This window comes from Semicossyphus pulcher, unplaced genomic scaffold (assembly GCF_022749685.1).
Source record: "Semicossyphus pulcher isolate SPU_LCO1_2020_fin unplaced genomic scaffold, fSemPul1.0.p SCAF_11, whole genome shotgun sequence".
NCBI lineage: Eukaryota > Metazoa > Chordata > Actinopteri > Labriformes > Labridae > Semicossyphus > Semicossyphus pulcher.
In genome coordinates, this window is record NW_027211615.1 from 19,921,764 (window position 1) to 19,947,010 (window position 25,247).

The 25,247-nt window shown below is 42.6% G+C and overlaps 2 protein-coding genes across 2 annotated transcripts; one reads left to right on the plus strand and one right to left on the minus strand.

Moving 5' to 3' along the window:
- Positions 1 to 397: 397 nt before the first annotated feature.
- LOC138585111 (uncharacterized) lies at positions 398 to 2,789 on the plus strand. Its single transcript, XM_069657360.1, has 7 exons — positions 398 to 527; positions 809 to 960; positions 1,108 to 1,197; positions 1,438 to 1,529; positions 1,785 to 1,945; positions 2,103 to 2,219; positions 2,308 to 2,789. Exons 2-7 carry the CDS (start codon positions 833 to 835, stop codon positions 2,413 to 2,415), a joined length of 696 nt encoding a protein of 231 aa, XP_069513461.1. The 5' UTR covers positions 398 to 527; positions 809 to 832; the 3' UTR covers positions 2,416 to 2,789.
- On the minus strand, positions 2,684 to 6,087 carry irak1bp1 (interleukin-1 receptor-associated kinase 1 binding protein 1). Its single transcript, XM_069657359.1, has 4 exons — positions 5,813 to 6,087; positions 3,436 to 3,517; positions 3,189 to 3,319; positions 2,684 to 3,098 (listed from the first exon to the last, which is right to left on the minus strand). The coding sequence occupies exons 1-4, from the start codon at positions 6,085 to 6,087 to the stop codon at positions 2,837 to 2,839; spliced, it is 750 nt and encodes a 249-aa protein (XP_069513460.1). The 3' UTR covers positions 2,684 to 2,836.
- Positions 6,088 to 25,247: the final 19,160 nt, after the last annotated feature.

Genomic DNA, 25,247 nt, shown 5'->3' on the forward strand with positions numbered 1-25,247 from the left:
TTCTTATTATTCAAGTTGCAGTATGTGGGTCTGTTTCAAAATAAAAGTGTTTTCTTCAAACGGATTGTTTGCTGCCTCTTAAGTAAAAAAAATCAGTATAACACAAACTATCGAAAGAAAGACGACGGAGGATGTTCAGTTAAATCCGTACAGGCTGTTGCATAGATTACAGTCATGTGGAATAGATGCATAAACAACTCTCCCACCTTGTGTCACCACAGCGGTACTGCGTGAGAAACCTCCTCCCCGCCCGGAGTCAACATGCTCGACTCTTCCTGACGTGGCGAGCCGCTAGAGGTCCGCCGGATCCGCCGTGGGCTGCTGCCATTGGACAGACTACCTGTTTGGCAAATTTTACGAAAAATGTAAATACACAGGTGGCAGCGGCATGGGCGCGCGTGTACTTTATGTAAATAAACCAGAAGTGAAAGCGCGTCACTCTGCTCTAGTTTCCTGTCGCTGACAGACTCTCTGAGACGCAATGTTTGGCAGATAGTTGGAGGATAGACTCTGGATTTTAATACGAGGTAAGGATCATGATTACTAATAGAAATACACTTAATAATTGCATCGTTTGAGTCGCATTTCTTCGCAGATTCAGCAGCGCCATGTGTTGTCAAACTTTCACTTCCTATATCTTGAGGTTGCATCATATTATGATTGTGACAGCTAATGAAGTAACTAAAGCATCTTGTCAGGAGGGTCAGTTTACAGTAGAAGGGGCTATAAGTCTTGATTGCTTTTAAAAAAAACGGCTGGTTTACTTTTGGATCACACACCTGCCACATCCACCTGACGCGCGTTTCAGTCCGCAGGTGACGCATGCGCAGTCATGCCTCAGCAGCTCACAGTCGCCGTGGTGTTGCAGGTCGCGCTGCTGCTCTCCGCGCTGCCTGCACAGTACCTCATCTCCAAGTGGAGCGGCTCCAATGCCGCGCAGCGCTACCACGCAACCTCAAGGTAGGATCCGTGCGTAAAAGTGATACGCATCCGTTTAGTTTTATCCAATTTGTAGTGCATTAGAATTATTGTAGGGAAACCATCAATATAGCATGATAGCTGTTTGTTTTAATTATCTATAATTGATCAACAACCATGGTGTTTCAGGCTGATCAGAATTTGGAAAGAGTGGAGAACGTCTTATCTCAATTGCACTGTATGGATGGACTGGGCAAGCCAGCAGATCTCCAAAGTCGAGTGAGTATGGGATGAGATGTGTAAGATTACATGAATGATTGAGACCCAGATATATAAAATTTTAAATAAAAAATAAAATGGCACATATAGAGCATATGTGCCATTTTATTTTTTATTTAACTATACTGAACTGGCTATCCTTTCCCATCCTATCAAGTTCAACTTCCAGACAACCTAAAAGTGTTTTCTAATGGTTGAAGTTCTTGTAGCAATAGTTCAGACAACCTTTTTCTTGTCAAGGTCTTTTTTTGGCTTGGGACAGGAGGAAGAGGACAAATCCTCGCTTGACTTAGACACCATGCTGCATGACAACGAACAGGAATTCTTTGGAGGTTTGTGACTATTTTATATCTGGAATGTTTTGGTTGGTTTGTGGACACATTCAGAAAAGATCCAGGATCAATCACCTGAATGTTTTTTTTCATCTTACAGTAGGTCTACACATTGCCACATTTTAAGGATTAAAATAAATTTCAGCTCCCAGACAGAAATGAATTCTTTACATTTGCTGTTATTCAATTTGACTGCAACAAATCCAACAGGTAAAAAGTATCTCACCCGACTCTTGTTTTTTATCGTCCCTGCAGCCTCAAAGGAGGTGCGCAGCCCTCGTCCTCCGTATGTGTTCCTGCGGGTCGGCGACGTGGTGATGGAGCGAAAGGGCAACTTGGTGGGGGTGGTGGTGAGCTGGGACCCTGAGCTGCGAGCCCCTCCTGAGTGGATCGAAAGAATGTATTCCAACTCTGAGGTGAGCAACTCTGCACATTTACACTTCCTTTTCAAAAAAATCCCTTGCTTCTAACTTTATTTTCCCATCTTCGTTCACTTTGTCTCGCAAACTCAGTGTTTGTGGTAAAGTTAAAAATGAGCCCACTCGTCCTGTGACTGTGTGTATGTACAAGCAGAACACCAAAGCGGAAAAGACGCCTCATTATAAAGTCCTGTTCATGGGGCCGAATCCCTCCTCCGTGTTTGTTGGTTACTTGCCTCAGACACAACTGGAGCGCCTCACTGGGATGAGGGTATGTACTGAAAATCACAGAACATAAACACACACAATCGCACATCAAACATTTGATGCATCTTGAACTCCCTGTTGTGTGTTTCTAGCCGGACATTCCCAGCTTGGAGAATTACTTCTCACACTTTGATGGCAAGAGGTTCATCATGCAGCCCTGGCTACAAGCGATCTTCCCTGAGGATGTGACCGAGGAGTGACTGCTCGGCTGTGACGTTTTTTTCTGTTGAAATATTGACATGGTTATCATAGAGGCCGATATCTGAGCACATCAAGGATCATTTTCAAATCCCTCCATGCTGGAACTTGAGGTGAAGGTGTCTTTTGGGGATTTGGAGTAACTCTGGGACTCAGTGTATGAAATGATGTAATTCAGCTTTCGGATGTCCAACTTTTATTTCTTTGACATGTGAAAATAAACAGTATTTTTATTTGATGTGCCAAAAAAATACTTTTTTTAGACGGATAAAAAACTTTTAATTTAGTTAATTAGGATACAGCTAGAAAATGAGGTACAAAACCTTGAAAACTGCACTTTATTCAGCCATCACAACTGAGCAATAAAATCCTTTAAAATACGACAATCTGATCTTCAATTTCTCGAGTCTCTGAAAAATGTCTTTAGAGTTTTTTCCTGCTTCTGTCTCTGAGACTGAAGGAAACAGACACCCGTGAGCTGGCAGTGATCGTGGGTGAACAGGGAATGTGAGACAGGGGTGCAGCACCCTGGCCTCTGCCTCCGTTCTCCTCATCCTCACTCCTCCACTCCTTCGTCTCCTCCTCTCTGATCAGCAGCGGGGGTCCCAGAGTTTGCCCGAGGAGCTGACTGACTTCACAGGCCTTCTGCTGAGCGTTTTCAACTGCTGACACACACACACGCCGCCTAGAGCAGAGACAAACGCGCTCATCACGATTAATGCACATGAAAAAAAGGAGTGTGTAAGATATGACTGTCGGGCTGTTGTTTTTATACCTCATCTGACTCAGGCATTCAGCACTGTGGTAGAACTGCGGTGTCCCCACGCAAACGCTCTTGTCCAGCTTCTCCAGGAGGACCCGACACACTCCCTCCATCTTCTCAAAATCTGAGAAAGAGACCACGACCTGTGGGATCATTTTGTTACACTCATATAAAACACAACATATAGTATTCCTGTAGGCTCAGTGATGAGTAATAAAGCACGATGACACATTTGAATCATTTATGTTAAATACTGCACCTCTGCTTCCATGTGATACTGGTCTGCCTCTCTGTGGAGAAACCTCCTCACCGAGGTGTCTTTGTCACTGACACCGTGTTGTCTACACAGAGCAAACGATTGAAATATCATTACGTTTATTAGGAGCAATGTTTACTTTTAGACTTACAGAGCAAAGTAACATGCACCTAAAAATGTGAGAAACACATTAATTGCGTCATAAATTTGACAAAAATAACTGCGTATAGAAAGAATTAGTAACACTAAATGGACTGCCGGCCCCTTAGGCTTCCATACAAGTTCAAGTGTTTAATAAGTTTGTCTGTTACTTCAACTACTATAGCACTTTTGCATCTACTTCATTTACTATTAATAAATTAAAGGAATCTTAATACTTCATTGGAAACCAATGAGAGTTGAGAGTTATCCTCAGCAGTAGTACTTTGGGTTGTACAGGTAAATTGCCTCTACTGTCCTAAAGTAAGATTTAGAAATACTTAACTTTATGCAAGTATTTCCATTTTATAGTTCTTTACAGTTAAATTCCACCACATTTCAGGGGAAAGTATGGGACTTTACTTATGACTAAAGTGTTGTATCATGCTGAATACTAAGTACTACAGTTTGTATTTAAGTTCACTTTTCTGTTACTTCTGCTAAACCAAAATTAGGAAGACATGGCTTGTTGGATACTTTTCAAAAGAGGTGTCGTTTTCATTAGAGAACTACTTACAGGCCGGGAGCCAGGCCCAGCCCTCAAGATGTTTTTTTGCTACCTTTTTTTCACTGTTATTTTCTGTTAGCCTATACCTTGGGAAGATGATAATGACCACTCCTAACTCAGGGTCGTTTGGTCTCAGGGGGCCAAAACACCCTTTATTTAAAGATGCTTTTGGCTACATGATGCTAGTGCACATATGAAGATACTGCAATTTCATGAAAGGTCTTACAAGTATGAAATTTGGCATGGAGTAACCTGAAACTTATGGGAAAGTAACAAAATAAGATTTAGGGCATTGCTGCCATTGTGTTTTGAAAGATTACCCACATCATTTTCAAAGGCATCACAGGCTCATCAAAAATGATGATTTTTCAGCACATTTTGTTAAAATTCACTGTCTCACATGTATGGAAAAACTGCCTCAGTTTATAAGCTTAAATTTGAGCCCAAGGTGACCTTACTGTCTTAAAAATTACCCTTGCTGTGACCAAAATGCCTCATTGTACCTCAAATCAGAAAGAACAGAATTGTCAGTTACCAACCTCCAGATGAGCGAAAGCATGTGTCTTGTATCTAGCAACATTTTCATCTGTACTGCTGCTACTGCTATCTGATGTTAAGAACATAAAACACTGATTACTATAGTAGGAAAAAAAGCTTTAATGAAATTAGAAAAATATAATGTTGTTTATGCACAGATAGCTTGTCAAAACAAATATACTCAAGCTGTGAACAGTTAACATTATAGTAACAATACAGACTAACACGACCACTATATGATTGTGAGCCCAGCAATCAATATTCAGGAATATTTTAGCCTACAAAGAAAACTAACAGAAAGTGATCCAGTTTAAGGCCACAAGTGGATATATTTTCCAGGTCTTCATCACTGCTGCTAATAAGGTCAAAAATCAGCATTTCTGACCGGATGTGCTAACCCCTGACGCATTTCTCCATCCTAACAATGGATGGCTTCTTTGCAAAAAACAACACAGCACACGAGGTGAACTACATGATAAAGGATGCTGAAAATGCACAGCTCCCGTCTCCTGGCCAATTTACCCTAATTCAAGATGGGAACTCCTCATTTTGTATGAACAATGTGCCACAGACAATGAAGGCTATTTCAGAGTGTATCTTCAACTCATGTTGACCCAGTCTTTATTCACCAAAATCAGCCGAGAGAGATCGTAGAGGGAATGGTGAACGGTTTACAATTTATGGTCTCTTCAGGTGTGAAGGAGGGATCATTTCAGGGTCTGTCATCTTTATAGAAGATGGTCAAGCTTTAGAGTTCCATGCTGGAGGGATGTCAAAAGAACTTAGGCCTAGCTGAGATCACTCAATCAACCAATTTTTGTTGTTAAAGGGCCAATTAATAATAATGTTATCTCAAGACATTTTACACAAGAGGAGGTTATTGGACCATACTATATTATTTACAGAGACCAAACATTAAGCCAGCCATGAGCAAACACTTGGCAACATTTGGCAACTGTGGCAAGAAAAACTTCCTTTTACTATTACTATTTAATAGCAGGCAGGACACGGCGGAATGTTTACAACGTTAGCTAAGCTAGTTAGCGTTAGCTTGAAGTTTACTACTCCACCGGAAACTGCTCTTTTACTAGCACAAAGTTATCCGATCAGTGTTGTGGCGGTTGTGTTTATGTTTACCTGACAGTTTGTAAAATGTATTCAAGTCTCCGTGAAACGCTGTTGGTCGCCTCGTTGACGGACTCTTTGCTGCTGCTTAGACTGACCCGCACCGACACTCGGTCCGCCGGGCAGCACACCTCCGCTGTCCCCGTCACCTGGACCTCCCTCACCCGGTTACCGGGACTTTGACGGGTAACAGCTCGCACCTCCAGCCCCTGCTCGTTTTCATCACCAACATACTCCCGGCGTGCTGCCGGTAGTATGGCAGCGAAGACTCGACTCTGGCTGTCCATGATGGGATACAAAATTTAACTTCCCGCTGCTATGGTAACAGCCGAAATGCTCGTCGGGATTTGTAGGCTTCTTCTTCTTTTTTGTTTTATGGCGGGTGGCACTCAGTTTTTTGGTGCATTACCGCCACCTACTGTGTTGGAGTGTGGACCAGCGCTATTTCCCCTTAACTCACCTGTGATTTGTTGTCCTAATTAGGCTACTTAAGGGGTCATCATGACGCATGCGTGTAACGCTGCCCGCAGAAAATACATCAATGAGCCTTCGTCCTACAGCAAAATATTGTATGGAAAGCCACAATTGTTGTTGAAACAAACAAATACCCAACTAATTCATTGCTAGAGGCTAAGCATTGCCTGTGGTAATATTCCATGAAGAATATCAAACAAAGTGACCCAAATTAGCTCTCTTTCCCAACAGTCCGCCATTGCTAAGATATTTTCCCTCCAACATGATCATTCAAGGTAAATTCCCCTTTCAAGAAATTGTTAATGGATTTTATTTGTTTACAGTCGAGTTACCCACTAACTTTTGTTTTACCTTTTCCAGCTGCTAGCTGAAAAGATTTGCTCGCAGGCTCGGGAGAAAGCTCAGGAGAAAGCTCGTGCTGCAGGTAGGGAAATGTTTGCAATACCAGGTTTGTTTACACTCTATGGTCTAAACACGAATTAGCTATCAGAAGTAGCACAATGTTTAGACCATTTCACGGCATTTTCAGTTGTGCTTGCAGCAAAACCACCTGTGTGACTAAAAGATAATAGCTTCATTACATGTTCTAAGGTAAAACCGTGCTTTCTCCGTGTTATGGCTCGTGGTTTTTACAGTTGTGTTTATTTCAAGCTTTAATGAGCGTTAAGTTAATATGCAGACACATCAAGATACTACATTGTGCTGCATTATTAGACAATGTTAGTAAAACATGCAAAGCAGAGTCAGCCATAACAAACATGCATAATATTACATGGCGACAAAAATAGCGACATGTGACAGCAATCAGCCGTACAGACAGCAGACTAAACAGTATAGTGTAATTGACTTTTAGTGCTGACGTGTGTAACCAGCTCTCTTATTGTTGCTGCGGGTTTCATTCTAGTGCAGCTTTAATGGAGAAGGCAGACTGACTGAAGGTACTTTTTAGGAGGATAATGCGATCCCTCTTGCAGCACCTCTTGTAACCTGATATGCAGTAAATTGAGTGTATTGTTTGTTGTTCGGTCTTTAGTGTGACCATATTATGTTAGATGGACTAGTTGCACTACACACTAGTTTATTGAATTGCACAGTTGGTTGAAATTCAGAGGATGTTGAATGTTAAAAGTTTGGATGAATTGTGCTCATACATGACTGTCTGTTTATAGCTTTAAGTAGCCTACACGTGAAAGCACAGCAGGCCTTGTTAATAACTTTCTGCATCTCTAGTGGACAATGCCTGAAAGATGCAAGCCAAAGTAAAATCTCATAATGCAAAGGCCTCTCTCTTTCAATTTAGTAGTGGTATTTTTGGTCCCAAATATTTTCTGCTGTTTTGATAAGATGTGAACAGGGAATATGAATAGGTCCTCCTCTGCTCCTCCTGTCCACATGTTGAGGTGTCCATGGGAAAAACCCTTAACCGTAATGTTCTCCCAGTGTGCAGACAAGCTTCTTGCGTGATCGCTTGCAGCCATAGGTGTTTTTTGAATTCGTGAATAAGAAGAAAATTGCATAAAGCACCATATAATTAGAAACAGAATCAGGTTTATTGCCAAGTAGGTTTTCACATGCAATGAATTAAAGTTGGTGTTAGGGTGCACATGTGTAGAATAAAAAACAAAACAAAAGAAGGAATAAGAGCAGCAGTACCCCCACTGTCAGGGAACTTAAATAGAATAATGTAAGATTTTCCCTATGTGTGTATGTAACATAATATTGTTTCTTATGAAGCAGAACTTGGTATATAAACATGTTTCAATTGTTGCAATTTTTGTCTCTCTCAGCCCTCAATATCTGCATGGGTGACAGGAAACACATTGTAGAGCAAGTATATCTTTGCTGCAGTACTTCTGTTTGGTCAGCAGATGACATTAAAGTATAACATAGCATTGTCAAGCTAAGGCAAGACATGAAGTGACAGGATAAGTAAAGGCCTTTACGTGCAGTGCGGAGTCTTAAGTTCAAAAGTGTAAATATTATAAAGTTATTTTATTATTTGAGCATTAGTAACATTTCTGAGAATAATTCTAGCAAATATTTATCAGTCCCTCCTGAAGGTTGGAAGTGGATGCATTTGAGAACTATAAATGCATTTAGCTTAAAATGTATCCTAATGAGATTATCAATTTCAAATTAATGAATAATTAATTGTTACATTTGGTGAATATAATCCTTCCATGTCAGGTTAAATGTTTTGAGCAACATTTAATAGTAAGTGACCAGACTTTTAAAGGTCCTAAGCATTGAAGTAATAGTTATAGCAGTATGATATTGTGAAATAATTAGGTCTATTACATACCGTGAAAAAATAATCTAATGTAGTATTTACTTTTGGTGCATCTTTATTGAACAATGATTCAGCATAATAAGAGGGCACTGTCCGTTACATTAATCATGTAAGCTGCTGTCTCTCCATGTACTGTTGACCTCTCACGTGCCCTCTGCGTTCATTTTTCACGGACATTTTGGAGCTAGCAGAGATTCTGGACGCTGGTTTCTTTAAACAGCAGAGTTTGTTTGGTTTCCCCGGAGTATTAAACTGTGAAACTTGCTTTATAATCACAACCTAAAAATACAAGGCCGTATTTGTTGTTGTTGTCTCCGGTTTCGCCGGTCCCCCGGTACGCTCTGTGAAACTGGAGATCTGATGCACAGTTCGGGCCGTGAAGGATGCAGCGCCCTACAATAGGCTGTTTTCATACGAGGGAGAATGAGGAAGGGAAGAGACACGTTGCTGTTAAATCTCCGTGGAAGTCCGGAGCGTTTTCCCTCAATGGCCTGCAGGCTGCTTTCACCCATCTGTTGCTTGAATCACTTCAGAAATTGCTCCATCACAATGAATTTAAATGCTTGAGCTGCATAGTTGGGCGCTGTGATGTTGTGGTCAATGAAAATGGCGGTGAATTATTTGTTCAGTTGGCGATCATCATAAGGTTACCAACCACTTACATAAACAAGAATCTATTTTACCCTTAAAACCATTAATTCTTCTTTTCCCCCTCAATGTTTATACAACTACCATCAGTTTAATGGTACTTACCGTGATAGCTGCCATGAAATTATGCTCTAAAGAGAAAAAGGGTGGTTGTGTAAATAAAATGCAGAGTGGAGTGAATCGAGGAGGCTCTGCCCTCCGCTGTGTCCCTGGATGTTGGGTGAAAAGGGTCTGGGGGTCCTCGGATGGAGCCTGTGGCCACTTAGGGGAAAAGATTTGACCGTAATGGTCTCTGAATCTGTTGATGTCTCTCTCGCTCGCTCAGATGAAGTAATAAAGCTAGCCGTGTTGGAGGCCCTCCATGTCTCCCCATAGACCACAATCAAGGCCCGTGCAGTTTTATTGCACTTTTATTTTCATATTGTCCAAGAAATCTCCAGACTCCCTCCGGTACCCGTTGCCATAAATCGTATATTTTGACTGTATTTCTTCCACTCTGCGTTTCTTATTTATGGGTGAAGGCGATAAAACATGCAGCGTGCACTCTGTGTGTCCACAGCTGTCATCTGTCGAGGACTTTATTGTGAAAGGGAAGAGAAAAAAAAAAAGGCAAGTTTCATTTTTTATTTCCCTTCACAAATCTCCTTCCCTGTTAAAAACAGATGCTGAGAGAATGAGAGAACTCAATAAATGGATAGTTTCATTGTTTACGTCTCCAGACTCTTCCGATGGACGGTTTTATGTGCTTATTAAACCAGCAGTATTCGGATCTGTTAAAGGGTAGGTTCAGGTGGTGATCATTGTGTCATCAGCAGGAGATGCTCTGGACTTAAACGCTAATAGGCGTCTTATAACTCGAGTCAGTAGTTAGATAAATAAGAAGAACAATGTTTAATTTATGTTAATGTTGTATTTCTAATTACTTTCTCACCAGCATGGGTTGCGTATTCAGGCGGCATAATAAATAGCAATTTCATTCCAATCGCAATGTGAGCATTCACAATAAACACACCAGTCTAAATTAATCGCAATGATTAAGACATTATTTTAATGACTTTCTCACCAAGCATGCGAAGTTCTGACCTATTAGATGGAGCCCTGGGTATCATGGCCATGCTTTCACACTGTCTTCATGCTAATTAATCAGCTCCCCTCAGATTAAATGTTGTCCATTTAGTGGTGAAAAAAAAAAGCTTTTTGTATTTATTTTGCAGTCAGGAGGGACATGACGGTATTGTGTAAAACAGTGGATCTCAACTGGTGGGTCGCGGAGCTGTTTTCAGTCGGTGTGTGCTTGCAAAAAAAAAAGTTGTGGCAAAAAGTCGATGCTGCGCTTTTATTTTGAAGGACATGTGATGTGCGTGCAGTGGTGTAGTTTATTCACACTCCATGTATCCACTGATTGGGTAATCCCAGCTACAGTTACATTCTTGAAACATGATGAGCCCTGCAGTGGTTGCATTTATGGAAAAAGTCATTTGTATAGGGAATATTTTTTTCTTATGCACTGCTGGTCATTTTGCTTGACTATTACACCGGTCATCCTATTGTACTGGTAATACTACTGCATTAAACTGCACCTCTTTTATTATATGAATTTGAGTGGTTGAAAATGTTCAGAAATACGGGGTCGTGAAGTCATTAAGGAGGCGGTGGTGGGTCCTGAGACGAGACCGGCTGAGTGTAAAACACACAGCAGATAGAGTTATCGCTTATATGCACATTTAATAATATTTTATTTATCATGTTTCATATCGTAATAACAATATTGAACAATGTAACACATGAGAGTTTTGTTATCATGCAGGCCTGTTGTGTGTGAAAGAAAGGACATCTAGCTTTACAGTATGTTTGAATGTGCAGGAGGGAATTAGAGATATTCTCGGCAGATGAAGCATGGCTGTTTATCTCTGTTTTAGCTGTACACTCAGAAGAAGAGGTCATTTAACTGTCAAATTAGTTATTATATTCTCTCTCTTTCATGGCTTACATGTAGTCACATTTAAACAATAGGGTTATATCAGTAAATATGAACGATACGTTTTTGATCGTGGAATTTTAACTCGAGGGAAAACTGCTGTGCCCCGTGTCCTCAGTTGAAGCTCCGACCCTCACTGTCGCGGAGCCGCTCCGAGGACATAGCTGAAGACAGCAGTTAAACAGGGCAGCTTCCATGTGTGAATGGAGCAGACTTTTTGTGATCAAGTTGATTGTTGCCAGCCTGAATACTGATCAGTCAGCTTCTCTCCCACCAGAGAAAACGTTTACCAAAAAGATGGAGGGAGTTTGTAATTACCTAATCTTTGATAGCATGACATGTACTCTGCAAAATTAGATATTGTTAACTCCATATTAAACTATAGCAAAAAATCTGTTGGCCTTGGAGTGATGCCTGTAGGTCCTGAGAGTAGAGAAGGAGGCGAGTTCACTGCAGACTCTCTGCTTGTCCGTGTGCTATCAGAGGTATTTTCTCATGCTGTCGCTCAGCGCTGCAGCGTCCATCTCTGTAAACAGCTCGTAGTCAAATAAACAGTCCTGTCCACGGCCCCTCTCATTCCCATCACTGAAGAGACCTTTGTATTCGAACGTAGCTTGACACTGCAGGTGTAATTAGTTCCATTAATCACAGTAATGTGTCGTGTTTACGGGTGCTACTTCCATGTTTGTGGTGTTGTGCACGCTTAAACCGAGACACTGTTGTTTTTCCTGCTCTGACAAGTCGCCATGTTTGCTGTGAAAGATTTAAGGATGCGTTCAAATGGCTTGGTTTAAACTTTGTTCCTGTGTATGTAGATTAAAATACTTGCAACATCAGGACGGCATTATTGGAATAATTTTCTCTTATCATGCGGGAAGAATGCCGCACCTTTCCTGTTCATTTCCATTTGTGGCCTTTTTTATGGTTCACTGATGAGAGGTTTCCATGTTAAGCCTATGTATGTTTAGCCAACCACACACACACACACACAGAAACACACACACGCACACAGAAACACTCGGGGCACCGCTGAACCTGTTGTAAAGACCTCATAAAGACTCAACATCTGTTTATTGCAATGCATGCCAGAGGATTCTGCAACACAGACACCCACCCAGATAAATACCCACCAGCTTAAACACACACACACACTGATACACAGAGGTCTGCATGTTTTAATTACTGTGCCCAGGCGCACACACAGGTGCCTGCGCTAAGCAGTGCCCCTAATGAACATAATGATGTGTGTATGGGCGCTAAAGAGAGTATTTTGAGATATGCCGTTAATGCTCTGGCATGTTTCCGCCCTCTGCAGAGGGCAACAGGTGTGTGTTTATATATGTTGTGCTTCGTTGGTATTAACGGCCTCTTCTTTGACTCGGGTCAGTCTATATATTTCGTGACTGCAGAAGAAGTTAAACAGCAGCAGCGTCGATGTAAATGATCGAGTTTTTAATGCAACTTTTCATCTCACCTTCTCCGCTCTTTACATTTTGTGTCGTTTATTTCCACCGTTTTTTTTTTCCTTGTCCTGCAGATCTGTGTTTTTTAAGGCCTGGTTGAGTTTCAGGGCTCTATTAAAAGTTCAAAGGCAGCGTTTACTACTGTAACTGGAGCTAGTCTGCACTGAGGCTTTCCACTAATGAGTGCACACACATAGATAAACACACACACACACACACACTCAAAGCTGCTCGAATGCACACACACACAGCAACACATGTTCCCCTCATGGAGGGCTGCAGGGATATTCCCCCACAAAGTTTGTCGTTTCTGCAAGAATGGTGTCTTTTTAGGAGCCAAAGATCTCTCAGACTTAACGACCCTTTCAGCACCCTGTCCTTGTTTGTTCCCTCTTCTCTCCTCTCTCTCCTCTCTTTCAAACAATAGATCACGCTGCTTTTCGGACACATTAACTGAAATCTGTGCTTTTATAACCCCTCTGGTTACTTCATCGAACGTCTCAGTCAAAAAACCAGAGCTCCATTATTTGAAAGCCTGCTTTATGAGCTGTTTGTTTGTAGAGATCAGTGGTAAAAGTCCTCATTACTCACATTGAAACATGCATTTTATTACAAATGTGAAGATGCAGTTAATGGTCGTTAAGTCATATATGTATTGTGACTTCCAACATGCTCTGTAGACCTTCGCTTTCCGTGTGTGTGTCGTAGTTTTCATGTGTACTTTAGATTTAGTCCGTAAAGACCTTTAAGGAAACGAAAATAACCAGAGAAATCATTAATGGTTTCACTGCGCTCGTCCCCACAAACCTTTTATAACAAATTAGAATTTAATAATGTTTGTTGAGTCTTTGGAGCTCCGCGGTTTTGACCTTCCTCTCCGCTGTGTCCTCGGATGTCTGACATTCCAGAGTAAACACAAAAACAAACAGGCCAGACAGCGAGGCCTGGGATTAGACGCCTGGTACAGACATATTTCCTCTATGCCAAGCCGTGTGTGTGTGTGTGTGTGTGTATTCCTGTGTGTTTGTGTTTCAGGGGTACTTTTACTTTTCTTTTAAAAAGTCTTTATTAGTTGGTTTTCCTGTCAAAATGTTTTATTATTTTTTATATGGAACATTTTTTGATTTATATTCTATTATTGACTTTTGATTTAATTTCCCTTCCCATTCCAGTGATTGGTGATGTTTTTTAAACAGTTTGATGACATTCAAAACACATGTTCAAGCAGCTGTTGGATGCTGCATGTTGTTTTATTAATTGTGATTTCAGTACATCTGCTGGTTTAAAGCTGAATCACTTAATGGGACTTTTTCTTGCAGAATTTAGCCATGTAGCTTCAAATGATCCAGAACAGGAGAAGTGTTTTTTGAATTTAGCATTGCAAAAACAGATGACAATAATAATGCTGGCACTTCCTATGAGGGCCAGTTGGGCTTAAGGGAGCAGTTCCCCCCCCGGAAAACGCTGCTGTCAATCAAAGCTGGTGTTCTCTGTAATCGATAGAAGCAATATTATTTGAAATCGGCGCCATAGCTGTGGAGAAAGTTGTACAAACAGCTCGTGGTTTCGCCCATTCTACATTCCTACAACACCCAGCGTGCATTGCGCCCCTCCCTCTGAAAGGAACGGCCCAGCGAGAGACGCTGGAGTGAAATACTACCGTTACACTGCAGGCAATGGCTCAGAGCGCTACAGACTCTGAAATACAACGGGAATATAACGGTGGATTGTCTAAAAAATCTTCAGGTCTGCAGTCTACATTTCAAACCTGACGATTCTGAAGGAGACATGACATCGGAGGCGGGCGTCCTAGATTGAGGAAGTGTAGTTTAGCAAGCTCCCTGGCCTCCGCCAGATGACGCGTTTTACGTAGTCTTGCAGAGGTTTTCCAGGGCACATTGGAGAAGCGGATAGCGTCCTCCAAATGCACATAGCCTAATTGCATTTTTTCCCGACCAGAATGGTATTAGCTCCCCATAATAGCATGATAGGACCGAGGTTGAAAATCAGCGAACTGGCCCTTTAACGCATCTAAGCCATAATAGCCAAGTGAGTGTGACATTTATTCATACAGGGTTTTTTTATCACTGCAAAACAAAAAGATAAATACTACAAAAACTATTAATGAATGTTTTCATTGTCATGATCAAGTTTTAATTGTTTCATATTCTTGAAAAGTAAAAGTTTCAGACGCTACCCCAGAGTGCGAGTGTGTGTTTCATTCAGGAGCCACAGCAGCCGGTGGCGTCAGGACAGAGGGGGCGGGGCTGGTGGGGCTCAGAAACTCAAAACGCCAAACGTTTATTATTACCCCGTTTTGCAGCGGACTTGCCTTCAGGGGAGAATCTCCAGCAGTGACCCTTGGCCCCTGTACCGCTCAGCTCCCCTCCGCTCCCCCTCTCTCTTCCTCCTCCCGCCTCGCACATTTGCGGTTTCCGAAATGTTGAAAGGAGAATAAAAGAATACAACGGAACAATATGTGAGGTCATCTGAGACGGAGCTGCCTTTCCGGGAACAGCGAGGCAGTATTCTTTTATTCTGGTGTTATGGCAGAAAATGAGAGACGAGTGAAAAACATACTTCACAGCTTTTTTCATCCAAGAGCAGATCCAGGGTGATAAAAGTGGACGCTCCTCCAGACTTTTACAGCTCTTTCTCCTTCCTTCCTTTTACTCCATTCATCCTACACTCCCTCCTCCTCCTCCCTCATTCCTCTTACCTCTTGGGAGCGGCGGTGCTCTGCTGCCCGCTGGCACTGGTGATGATAAACACCCCCCCACCCCACCACCCTTGTGCACCTTAGGGCAGGAAACCCCACACATACGCACCTGCACGGGCTGCCACGACAAGGAGAACCATCTGTCCATCAAATGTCTGAAAGAACCTGTTCTGAGGCAGGATAAACACACAGACGCACTCACAGCCGCATAGTGGACCGGGGTCAAAGGTTAAAGAACCCCATTTCCTGTCCAGACAGACGAGGGCGAAACACCCCTCCTCTCGCTTCCACTCCATCTCTCTCTTTATCGAGCTTGGAATTCATTACACGCACACAAATGTATTTTGTGTGTGTGTGCATTATTGTGATTGATGCCGTGTTTGTGATGGCAGGCTCGACTTAGCAGCCTTAGCTCATCGTGGCGATTATTAAGCATGCGGCTCTTTTCTCACAGGAGCTACGGACTCCAAGACTCAAATGCTGATTTCATTAGAAGTGATGGAGTCAGCTAATCTCCGAAAGTTACCATTTATTCGTCTGACTGCTCTCCAGAGCTTCATTAAAAGGGCATGATCTTATGTTACACGCGTTTAAAAAGGCTTTGGCGAAAGATTCTCGTTAGTCACGATTGAAACCAGCTCCTTTAAAAATAATTTTGTCCTCTGTATTAAATCAGCAGAAAAACCCACTCTTAAAGTCAGAGCCCGCATGGCCAAATATATCCAGATATGGTTTCATGCATTTGAACTACTCAAGGTAATTTATCCTGCGCCGTTCCTAACCAGCCTCAAATCTGGACACATCCCTCTCAGAGTGAGACAAACCGAGGCCGGCCTCGTGTGTTTATCGAGCATCCAGAATATATTTGACTCCCATTCTGCCCGTGTCTGCCTTCGGAGCGAGCCGCTGTGGTGCGGAGGCCCGGTCTGGTAATAGCCTGTGTGCTCTGCCGGGGCTGAGATTAATGTGAAGACTTATTGATGTAATGACGGAGCCATGAAAGAGCACTCTGGGCCGTGGTTTGGGCCCAACACATGAGCCTAATGGACTCTCTGTGCATGTTTGTGTGCATGCGTTGCGTCTACATCTGCGTGTGTGTGTGTGAGAGAGAATGTGGTTCAGGGCAGGAACAGATGAAATTAATTGAGAGGTTTCATAAAACGAGACCTGGAGAGCCGAGTCTGTATGTTTCCTCCTCACTCATAGAAAATACCTGACCGGAGGTGTGTGTTGATATGTTAGTGTGTCTTGCGCATGTGTGTACGGCTTTGTCTTTCTGTGCGTGTGTGTGTTGCATCGTGGTTCTCAGCTCGCCCGCGCTCTCCTTGGTTAAAGGGCAGAGCGGCTCACGCTGACACTGTGAGACATCATGGTTGGAGGCGACTTGGGAGGAGGCTGAGTAAATACGCCCCAAAATTAAAGTGGTACCTTTACAACCAGCGCCCCGCGGTGTGTGTGTGTGTGTGCGGGGTGTATCTGTGTCTCCGCAGATTCTCCGGTGAGGCCCAGCAGGTGCTGACAGGACCCCCTTCATCTCTCCACTCCCCTCCTACAAACCCCTGTTTTCTGTGTGTGTGCGTGTGTGTGAATGCCAGCAGGCTCGATCCGCTCAGTGTGGGTCTGATGTTAAAGTGATTGACAGCCGAGCAGTCACAAGGGCGATTGAGAGCAGTTGTGGGAAGCGAGGGACCTTACAGCCTCACAGCTTTTAGCCCTGAGGGGGAAGAAAGCGAGAGGGAGACGGAAGAGAGAATCTAAACAGATTAAAAGGACACACAGAGATGAGGTTCGAAGGGAGAAAAGAGGGAGCTCTGAACGGTTGCAAAATAAATGCATCCACGTTTGCTGCTGAAACAAGGACTTACTCCTGATAAAAAGTGGACTTGCTTCTTCATAATCAGCCTGCCTACTCCCTGATCTCATGGTTCGGAAAACCCTGGGGACCGCTGAGGTTTATGGGAAATGGCTCATGCTTGGGATGTGATGTCATATGTAGGAGACAGACCAAGCTCTCCCTGGCTGATACGGCAAAGGGAGGGCAAACACGATTTGCAGGATCTGACACACCAAAGACTCCTTAATTAAGCTGAGCTGTGACGTCTTTCAGGCGCTTAATATTCCCCCGAGTTCCCATAGTTATTTCTTCCTTAAAGAGCTCAAAGAAGGCTCTGCAATATTTCAAAAAACGTCATAAAGAGTAAAATCATTTTAGTGTTTATGAGCTCAAATTTGGCCTGTGGAATCCATCAACAGTCGCCGTCTTCCAGCCACCCTCGACTCTGCAACTTGTCAGTCTTTATTAATTTATAGTTTCTAATAAAACATCGAAGCCCCTCATATAATCATTAAAAAATTGGATCATTTATTTGTTTTAAATTGTTCTGTATGACCGCCACACAACCTCTCCGTGTGTTACAGACAGCCAGAGCTGCAGCTCCAGGCAGGCTGAAGTAAACCAGGCATGAACAGGCAGTTACGCATCACTACCGCCCTTGGAGGAGAGAGGAGTACTCAAGCAGGTAAGTGAATAAAATATCTTTTTCCGACGTATTTTTGCTGCGTTTATGTGAATGTCTGCAGCAGGCGACGAGCGTAGTCTCTCTGCCAGAGCTGCACAGGAGAGAGAGAGCGGGCCACTGGCCATCTGGGTTTAGAGGTGTCTTTAAATGGCGGAGGTGTAAATCTACTGCCCATGTGCCGGAGGGGACGTCAGTTTCTCTCTGGCCCGGCAGACCCGCTCACAGATCAATAAAGTTAACTCAAAACATTCACACTCTGCCATCTGAAATCAACCATTTAATGAGTTGCTGTTCCTGTAAAAGTGGAAAAGGCCCCTTCAGATTTATTAGAATAGAGAGAGGAGAATTCCAGAGAGGAGGAAGAAGAGGACGATGGAGCGGGAGGGAAAGAAAGAGACATTCATTTCAGTGCAAACATTTAAGAGCGACGGGCTGCGTCTCTACGGAACAAATAAGCAATGAAAATGGCTTCTTGCTCCTGTTCTGAACTTAAAAAGAGAGGATTTTAACACCCGTAAGCACGGACAACCTTCAGATTTTAAAAGCAATGTGAAGTCATGTAGTTTCTCTCTGAATACTGAACGTGATCCAGAAGCTGGGGCTGCTTTCAGAAATCACTTCGCCAGCAGCAAACTGGCTCTTCGTCTTGTTACAGCACACTACTAAAAACTTTATCTGAGAACATCAAATGCTGAGTAAAATAGTGAAGCAGTTGCATCAGTTACGTCTATTTCTAGAGGCTTCCAAAATAACTCTACGCTATGACTACATTTGCAAAGACTTTCAGACACAGCACTCTTTACTTTTATGAGTTTAAAAAGAGGGACGCGTGGAAAACAGATATTCCTGATGTGCTTTCTATTATGTTTATTGAGATGCATGCAGAAGGGATGGGTGAAGTTGGGATTTTATCGATACCGAATACTGCTTATCGATAGCGATCAATACTCTTATTGATACTACTCTCCATTATGTGGTGCAAAAACTAAAAACTAAAATGTCTTTATTAGGGAGTCTCATAATGTGCCACTGGGGTTAAGGGCTGTGGTCCTCTTCCTACAGTAACAACAGTTAACATTAACAGAAAATGTATTAACAGCAACAATCATAAGCAATACAAAAATTGTTTTCTGGTTGTTATGGCAACTTAAAATTCACACTTAGCCGATCTATCAGTGACTAGCTTAACCAACTCGACTGCACTGTAGTTAAGTAAATCTTTTACAGTAACCATGGCGACGGCTCTGTGACATTCTGTCATTTTCCCTCGTTTAACGATGGAAGATGTGTTTAACTTGACTGTCTGACTTCTGCTAACGTTACCCTCTGCAGATAACGCTGGGGCTGCTGCTTGACTGATTAAATAAGAACATAAAACATAGAAGTGCTAAAAACCAAGCTAGCTAACAACAGTGACTGAATGACTACAGGTTTATTTATAAGAACCATGTGTTTGACTGCATTTTTAGTTTGGCTAATCCCATCTGCAGCATTGCCATCGGAGCCACCAGGACTCTGAGGCTGAACCGAGGACGTACTAGCAGTAACGCTAGCAACGGCGTTAGCATTAGCCACGTTGCTAAAGCAGTCAAACACGCTGCACTGCTTCAGATTCACAGACTGTTGAACTTGTAAGTGTTTTGCAAGGTTGCTGGTGTTACCCTCGACTACCTTTTTACTTAGAATGCATGAAGATGCACAAGAGTTAAATTTTATAAAGTGAGCCCGAACTGTTGAACGCTTTGCTCTGTCCGCCATATAGACCTGCTGGACTTCCTCCAGCATGAGACCATCACTTTGTCATCACTAGGCGATGGATGCCAGCTACGTTAGAACAAAACGACTGAAAGAAAAGGACATTAAATAAGATGAATGTTAACGTTAAATACAGATAGGAGCCCTGTTTGTCCAGGAGCTTGTCTGCACTTTCGGTACTGATCACATACTGCTACCAGAATCTACCGGTTCTCGATGTCCATCCCTAAAGCAGATTGTGTGAAATGTGTTTAGACTGTCTTGCAAGCTGGGTTATTTTTGCCCCTTTCCTCTCTTATACGAGCTCGGGTCCTGGCTGCATTCCACCACTTGGACGTCTCTTCCTACTCCTGGGTTTTCCTAAACTCCTCCTCTATCCGGTTTAAGGACACGGCCCATAAACTCACTCATCATGTGCATCCAAACACGCTCGTCTACCTGACAATCATGTGATGATTAAGTCTTCCATTTACTCTCTGCTTCCCTCAATCTCTCACCTCTCACTGCCGGCCAGTCGGACCCAGGGGGCCACACAGGAAGAGGAAGGAAGACAGATGAAATTGTCCTTTTTACGGCGATGTCTTACTTTTGGGGTTTACGTTACTATATTATGAAGTAAATCCGTCTAGCAGCTGCCAGACACAGTGGAGTTTCATGAGATTGTGTTACTTGCACACTCTGCTTTATGGTGGCTGCAAAGAAAATCCTACATGTTAACAAGCGCGCACGGAAAGGATAAGGCTGCGAGCTCCATGCAGGGTGCCGTGTCACATCAGGTGTGGCATTATGGGGCTAAATCTCCGCCTGCTTCCGGACGCGCAGTGGGACAGGCGCTGACAGATTACGGCACAGGTCAGGAGCAAACTCCGTATGGGGCAATTTGTGACACGCAGACCAGATTTCCCTCGGCCGTAGACATGTCGAGTTTCCACTGCAGGATTATTTGTAGAGCACATGACACAATGTGAGCAGGAACGGTGGCTGAACATGTGTGAGGCCCTCGCGTGTTTTGGCTGGTAATGGGTTGTTTGTGCGAGTGTGTGAGCCTGTGTGTTTATTCTTCTAATGGGGGTTTAATTTGATAAGCGGTTGGTGAATTTGTCCGAGCTAAGCTGGGATGGAGGTAATTGGGGTTTGTATATTTTGGGTAAACATGAAGAAATTCACTCCAGGTTTCCTCTCTTTCTCTTACCGCCTGTTTGTGTGTCCTATTAGCTTGACATGGTCATGTAAGACAAAGATGGTATGGTACATTTTAAAGGCCTTTTTTTTAAACAGAAAAAAAGTGACAACCTGAATAATAAGTGTATCCCGTTTCTTAATAAGAATTAGATGAGATTGATACCACTCATGTTTGTGCATATATAAGTATGAAGCTAAAGGAAACAGCTCGCCTTTCTTTGTTCAAAGTATAAAATGTACATAATATTTCTAAACCTGTGTTATTAACCTGCTTTATCTCGTCAACACACACACCAAGAAATACAATACGTGGCAGTCAATGTTGCTTTTGCAGCGGGCCGCCAGTGTGTGGCGAAAACATCACAATAAATCAGAGCTATTGAACAGGAGCACACCAGACTGCTCCAATCAGAATAGGTCTTCCAGTCAGGAATTATGGAAAATTATTAAAGAGCTAATGGAGGTAGCCTGCTCACAAACCCACTATTTCATAAGGACATTCATCCAGAGCCCAGTGAGTTTGCAAAGCTTCAGACATCCTTTTGCTTGTGTAACAGAACTTTTTATGTAGAAAGTACTTGAACCTTTGCGGCCCATCAAAAGCTGAAGAAAATCATATCTCTATGAGCTGCACTGTGCTTCAGAGTCCATGTTTCACCTGCCTGTAAACCGTAAATAAGCTGCTGCTGTCACATGCAATGTTGGTTATATGGCCTGGCGGCTGTTTAGTCAGTTTCTTCTCGTTATCAGCGACACCTTGTCCCGGTGCTGGATAACGCGGAGGCCACATAAACTGACCGTTCACGGAGCGGACGTGCCGTGGAGTGTTTAGCAGCTACACCTGCAGCGCACACACGGCGTGAGGTTGTGTGTGCCGACAGGAAGTTGGAGGCAGTGAGCTTTTGTTACCGGCACCGCTTGTCTCACTGATTAAACATAAATGTGAATATAATTATTAATGATATGACATGATATGATGACATAGGCCTACCGTGTAAGTACGCAACTGCAGCCCACAAGTCTTTATTTCATAAAGAAACGTGTCGCTCAAACTTAACTACTACTTTTTCATAAGGGTGTCAGAATTGCTGAACCGAGTGTGGAAAAAGACGGCTTTCTTAATTGTATATATGTACATAAAAACACACTACTTTATATGGTAACATTTCCTGTATCTTTTTCTTATATCGCAATAAATACTGAGCCAACCCTAGATAAGCTGGCCCTAATGAATAACCTCACAGACATCAGCGTTTGGCACATCTGTGGAGTGTTTGTTAGATTTAGTTAAACTCTTAGCACTACAGTATGTTTTGCTTCATCACCTGGTGTGTCCGATGATGTGGTGACGGAGCGACATGATGTTTGTGAAGTGTTTTCTAAGCCCCTTAAAGAGTTTAACTAAAAGTTACAGAGGTAACTGCTGAAAGCGTCGAGTTTGAACCCCGTTCATATGGACCCTGGTGTTGGGCCTGTGGAGAGGCTTTGCTATGGGGGACATATGGAGTTGGGGGTGGTGATGGAGGGGCTGTAATGTAGTCACAACAGAGGGTTCAGAGCCAAAGGAAACAGGGGTCTCTCTCTCCTTCCTAAACAGGATGAGAGGACGAGACCACACGCATGGCACACTTTTTACTGTATTTGTATCTACATATACATCAAACAGGCTCGAGCTTTTGTAAATATTCAATTCCTGGACTTTTTCTTTGATTTTCGGTCGGTCCTGAAGCTTGTCTTGCTCCTTTTCTTCCTCAAACACATTCAAACACTGCTCCCCTCTGTACAAAGCAGCATATCCCCGAAGGAACAGACTCTATGAATGGCTCCACTGTGTTTCCTCTTATCTTTTTATTCCTCCAGCTCCTCTTCCTCCTCCTCCTGACCAGGAAGTGAACAGAGAGATACTGTATTATCATAGATAGGCTCCTATACTCACTCTCCGCACACAAACGGACACGGAGAGCAGACCTAAAGATACTGATTGTGCTTTTTCCACATCTAAACAGACTTTAGACAAAGCCTTAAACAAACCTTCTCCCTTTCTCTACACCTCTGTTGGCTTTTTTTCTGGCCTGGTTTCGACCATTTGTTCCACTGTGTCCTCCTGCTCAGTGTTGCCCTGTGAAGCCTCGTGTTTACCATTTGGCCGGGAGAGCGGTCATGTAAAGGAACAAGTGATAATAAGGTCAAATCCATGATGTAAGCTTGTAGAAAGAACTCAAGTAGCATTTTCTTCTATAGTAACGTTGTCCTTTGTATCTTGAAACCACAATCCTGTAGGTTATCTCGGCCCGGTGATGGTGCAGTGAATCTGACCACTGTTTTTGTGCTGGACTGTGTGTGTGTGTGTGTGTTATTCCAGGTGTTTTGTCAGGAATGGTGTGTGTGCATCAGCTGGAGACCGGACAGAGGAGCGGTACCATCCTTCATCACCATGCATGGTTTGTGCAAGTGTGCGTTTGTGTGACACAAAGACAGAGAGAGAGAGAGAGTGCGCAAGTATTTTGGCCGAGGAAGTGAGGGCGGATTCTCTGAGACCCATAGACACACAGAGATGCTTTGATATATTATATGGAGAAGCAGAGGGGGACAGGAGCCAGACGTGTGTGTGTGTGTGTGTGTGTGTGTGGTGGTGCAAGTGTGTAAACACTCTCCTCTTCCCTGCCGTGTTGTCCAGCTAAGGCTCTGTGCCAGGAGGTACCCTCACACTGCCACCACCACAGCGAGCAGCGGGAAAGCCTCTGATGTTGGTGTGTGTGTGTTTGCCTGTCAGCATCCAGTGTGACTATAGAGTGCACTAGTCAAGGAGTCGGTGGCATGAGAAATGATTCATTTTTAAACTTTGTTAAAACCAAAAAGACTTCAACAGCTTAAAGCAGACACTGTAGTTTCTCTGGATGACAAGTAATTTCAATACTTTGGCTCTCAGTGAGCCTTGGTGTTACTTTCTAACTATTTGTTAATTTGGGGCATCTCTGTAAGATAAGTTGTGATTCTACTTTACATTATAAAACTATATTTATTGTGAATACACAACTCCTTTTTAATTACCGTATAATCCAGAATATAAGTCGCATCGGAATATAAATCGCATTGGAATATAAGACGCAGTCTGTTTTTGGGGGTACCCCAGAGGAAACAAGGGTTTTTTGTTGCTATTTATTAATAAAAATGCATACAAGTTTCTTTCAACACTATTACAACTTATTTTTATTTAAAACACATTCAAAACACAAATTACAGCCTATCATCTGTTTTCGCCATGTCAAGTTTGCAATCCTGCTAGCTCCTGAATTGTTTGTAGCCATGTCGTATAATCCTACATCAAACTTCAAATGAATCAAAATGAAAATAAAATCAAATGAAGGGATTCTGAACGAAAGAAATGTCCTAGGAAATGTTAACACAACCCCTTTTAACTAAATGCATACTATATTAAAACTTCATTTATTGAAAAAAAACCTTTAATAGACAATAATTGAATTTACTAATGTATAGACCAAACGTAAATGCCGTGTCATCCTCATAATTTATTGTCATATAATTAAAATCTTCAATTATAGCAGTTGAATTAGTTTATTGAGTTTACAATAGAGTAGACCATATGAAAATGTTCATATTGAAATGTAACACTTTTGTTACAATTGTTTCTTTCTGCTGATGTGAAATTTTTCTTTTTTCCTTTTGAGGCCATCTTTCACGTTCTTTCAGCTTCTCCGTAACACCGCTCTCTTCATGCGGCACCAAACAGATGTCCTTATATAGAGAAACAGAGGCGTGGCAGTATGCTGATTGCAGATCGCGGACACACGCCTGTCAATTTAGAATGGTTCTGATTTACTAACATACGCACGGTGGTGAGAACAAAATTGGCCGGTACGCACGTGTCATAAATCCGACGGTGATTTTGCACAAGTACTTATTTTCTGCGGAGAGTAAGAACATTTCTGCGCAGATATTAGTGAATGAGGCCCAATGTGTTTAATGTGTGACCTTGTCTGTGCCACTTCATAAGTGATTACGCTCCAGTAAACAATAATAAATGTTAAAATTTGAAGGAGATCAGTCTTGTAGCGTGCCCCCAGCTTTAGAAGCACACCCATACGTTAAGTGTGTATAGTACATGTGGCTATGGGTGTGTCATGGTCCACTGCGCACACAAACTCAACCGCAGTCAGCAGGATTGAAACTAAAGATGCAGGTTGGGTTTAAGGGAGAACGGAGAGGCTTTGGTACGATTTAAACGCAAATTAAGAGCCAAAATTAAGATGAGGAAGAGATTTGAAACATAGCATGAAGGTAAATAATTTCTGAGGTTTAAGCATCGCTGGAAATTGTCTGAACTAACTGAAGGTCAGAAGAGCGAATGAGCCGGGTCTTAGGTGGTTCAAAAGTGGGATAGCAATGTCTAATTTTACA